The 3,861-nt window shown below is 24.9% G+C and overlaps 1 protein-coding gene across 1 annotated transcript; it reads left to right on the top strand.

Annotated features, from left to right (window-relative positions):
- Positions 1-2,416: 2,416 nt before the first annotated feature.
- LOC135928020 (chromobox protein homolog 1-like) lies at positions 2,417-3,566 on the top strand. The gene is made up of 4 exons (XM_065464339.1): positions 2,417-2,643; positions 2,684-2,882; positions 2,930-3,024; positions 3,064-3,566. Exons 1-4 carry the CDS (start codon positions 2,516-2,518, stop codon positions 3,380-3,382), a joined length of 741 nt encoding a protein of 246 aa, XP_065320411.1. The 5' UTR covers positions 2,417-2,515; the 3' UTR covers positions 3,383-3,566.
- Positions 3,567-3,861: the final 295 nt, after the last annotated feature.

Genomic DNA, 3,861 nt, shown 5'->3' with positions numbered 1-3,861 from the left:
AAAATATATTTAAATGAGCTTTACCCAATATCAAATTCTCTGTAAATATATTACTGATTACATAAGACTAACATTTAACATTAAAAAATTTCAAGCCAGTTCCAAGCTCTTAATATTTGGGAAAAAATTTTCAAGCGTCCAAGACCTTATAATTTTTAAAAAAAATTTCTCAAGCCTAGCTCAACCCATAATAATTTTGAAAATTTTTTCTTAGCCCGGCCCATAATAATTTGTAAAAGATATTCTTAAGTCAGGTGCAAGCAAATATTAATCTTGATTAATATTTTCCAAGCCCAGTCCAACCCATTAAAATTACTAAATAATATAATATATCAAATATAACTTTTTATAAAGTGAGTAATTTTAATTTTTTTATATTAATAAAAGTAAAATATAATTATAAAACTATTGTTAAAATTAAATCATAAATTAAATAAAAAAATTAAAGATCAATACAAACCAGAGTTGTACAAAAGATCTTCTTTGAAGATTTTTGAGCGAGATCTAGCTCAAAAATTTGAGCAAGATCTTTGAAGATCCTAAAATTTGAAGATCTTTTATTTTTTAAAAATTTTGTGTAACGATCTTCAAAGATCTAGATCTTTGAAGATCGCTGCGATCAACGATCTTCAAAAATCTTCATGATATTTATTTTTTTACCCCTTTATTAAAAGCCCAGATGTTTTTCAATTTTCATCAAGGCAGGAGGAGAGGTATAAAACATAAAAGAAATATTATATTAATAAAATTGAAAAACATCTGGGCTTTTAATAAAGGGGTAAAAAAATAAATATCATGAAGATCGTTGATCGCAGCGAGATCTTTGAAGATCGTTACACAAAATTTTTAAAAAATAAAAGATCTTCAAATTTTACGATCTTCAAAGATCTAGATCTTTTTATTTTGAGCAAATGTACAACTCTGATACAAACAATGGAATATTATGTCGTATATCTAATTTTATCAATCATCATATGACAATCAAGTATTTTTATCAATATAGCGAATTAAATATTTTACAGAAAACTATAAAATATTTATAAGGACATCAGAAAATATCTTTTAAAGACATTGCGAGATAAATAATATGAAGATTAATTTTTAATATTTTATTTAAAATAAATAGATGGCGTTAAATAATTGAATGCAAATTGTTGCTATATATATTATCAAGAGCATTGATTAGTAAAATTTGTTAAAATATAAACTGCAATATATTATCAAATATGTCTGTAAAAGTGGAATTTTACCTAGTATTTTGTAACTAATTCTATATAATAGAGGAATATCAACAATATGCCTACTTACTTTTTCTAAATAAATTTCTTATACTTGTTTGGAATAAATTATTACCATGCTTTTATATTAATGCATATATAAGTAATTTATTATATTTTAATAAACTAATAAAAATATATTTCATATTTGTTCCAGGCTTATTTTTTTTATTAAAATTAACCTCCTATCTTGTAAAAATATTTTATGACTATATATAGACTAAGGTAACCCGGTCGAAGGTCGGTCAATAGCGGGCCGAAGGCCCGCCCAAAAGGGGGTCTGAGGGCAAAGCCTCTAGTAATTTTTAATTACCCCCCTTAGGAAAATCCTGGCATGCCTATTAATGAGAAGATTATTACTGCATCCTTTTTTGCTTGACATTTGCCTCAATAAACATATTTTGATGTAAAGACAAGGGCGTCACAAGCCTGTACAATCTCAAAGGGCTCAACTAAAAAAATTCTATAGGGGGATTTTTTACCAGCTTTTGTCTGGCCTTCGGCCATTCATTTATCGGAAAATCTCAATTAACCGATTTGCTATGTTAATGTTTTTCAGTTGACATTTTCAATATTGTGCATTTTTTTAATTGTAAACAGTTCATTTATATGGTTTCAACTGTAATTTTATTTCGTATTTGAATATTATTATGATTTAGTTTTATATATACTGAGGGTATCATAAAAAGAATATTATGTTAATATTATTAAAGGAATATATAGAATGTGTAGTTAACTTATTTTTTTACTATTTAGAAAAATATTTAGTGGCGTCATTTATTATATAATCGACTTAGACATAACGATTTATCAACAGTATTCATGTTCAGATAAAAACTGATGGCAAAATTTGTCATTATAAAAAATACAAAATTTTTACTTTAAAGTTTTTGTTCCAATTAGCTCTAAAATTTGATTAATCCACCTCTGAAATATTTACTACTTCTAATTTTAAATTATTTATCTCTTACATATGTGTTATTAATTTCAAAATTTTTCGTAATACTTTTTATTTATTATATTTTTACCTTTTAGATATAAAGTATAGATTGTTTTTAGTTTATGATTTAAATTTATCTTTAAAATATAAATATAGTAATATTTAACAATAACGAAAAAATTATTGTGTTAAATTTGTGCGGTTTTTGGTTTTTAACATTAATTGTTTTAGCGCCATATTTTTCATAAACTTCCTTTGATTTCGCCATTTTTCTTATCAATAAATTTTTCTAGCCATAATGCCCAAGAAAAAGCAAAGGCAATCTGAAGAATTAGAGCCTGAAGAATATAATGTTGAAAAAATAGTAGAAAAAAGAATGAAATTTGGCAAGGTTGAATACTTTATAAAGTGGGAAGGATATCCTGAGTAATTTTATTTTTATGACGTTCTTTACAATCTTAAATAGTTCTGACAATACATGGGAACCAGAAGAGAATTTAGATTGTCCTGATCTGATATCCGAATTTAACGATGTAAAACGTAAAAGCACGACAAATGAAAGTTCTAATAAAAGAAAACTTAATGGCGAAGAATCTACTCCACATATTCAATCATCAGTAGCAATTACTAGCACGAGTGGTAAACGATCAAGAGGAAAATATGAAGTATTAATCAACAAATTAATTAATTAAAAGCTTTATTATAATTAAAGGAAGAAATATTAAGAGGATTTGATCGAGGATTAGAACCTGAAAAAATTATAGGCGCCACTGACTCAGGTGGTGAATTAATGTTCCTGATGAAATGGTTTGCATAAATTTTTTAAAAATTTTAATAAAATTTTAGGAAGGATAGTGATGAAGCAGATTTAGTTCCATCTCGACAAGCTAATCTTAAATGTCCTCAAATTGTTATCAAATTTTATGAAGAACGATTAACATGGCATACACATAGTTCAGCAGAGGAAGAAGAAACTCAACATACATCTCTTTCAACTGCTAATGATCATATTAATAGATCCAATGAAATAAATCATGTTTCTCCTTCAGAAATTATACAAACTAATGTTAATTCAATTGATACAAATGAGATAGGTTCAAACATGACTACTATAACTACTACAGAAGTTATACAATCAGAAACTATTTCAATTAATCAAGCTTAAGACCAATAGTTTGTATAAATTTTAATGTGTATATATATAGGATTAATATATTATTTTAATTAAAATTTTATTATATGTACATAAATATTTTTATACAAATCATTTTTATTTTAGATATAAATACATGCAAATGATGAATTAAATTGTTTATAAAAATGAATTAGTTTATATGGTGAGATTAGAGTTTACAAAATTTGTGATATACTTATATTTTTAAATATTGAAGTTAACTTCAAAAAATTTATAATTTTGATGTTTATTACATTTTAATAAATTTTAATATAGATCAAATTTAGATGTATAGACTAAGCAAAACTTTATATGATTTAGAGTAAAATATAAAAATTATAAGCTTTATAAATTTTTTATAACTATAATGCAGATAGTTAAAATAAAAAGCTGCTAGACTTGCTGGGCAGCTAGATCATCAATAAAATATTAACCTATCTTGTTTCTGGGAAAAATATTAGTGTTATATT

Source organism: Gordionus sp. m RMFG-2023, chromosome 4 (genome assembly GCF_954871325.1).
Source record: "Gordionus sp. m RMFG-2023 chromosome 4, tfGorSpeb1-WG-v2, whole genome shotgun sequence".
NCBI classification, from domain to species: domain Eukaryota; kingdom Metazoa; phylum Nematomorpha; class Gordioida; order Chordodea; family Parachordodidae; genus Gordionus; species Gordionus sp. m RMFG-2023.
Note: the sequence above shows the minus strand (reverse complement) of the source record. Positions and strands in the feature narration are given on the sequence as shown.

Bases quoted from the DNA above. Each gene is read 5' to 3' on its own strand.
- LOC135928020 (XM_065464339.1), top strand. From the start codon at position 2,516: ATGCCCAAGAAAAAGCAAAGGCAATCTGAAGAATTAGAGCCTGAAGAA. The intron at 2,644-2,683 runs GTAATTTTATTT...AATCTTAAATAG, and splicing joins AAGTGGGAAGGATATCCTGA to TTCTGACAATACATGGGAAC. The intron at 2,883-2,929 runs GTATTAATCAAC...TTATAATTAAAG, and splicing joins GATCAAGAGGAAAATATGAA to GAAGAAATATTAAGAGGATT.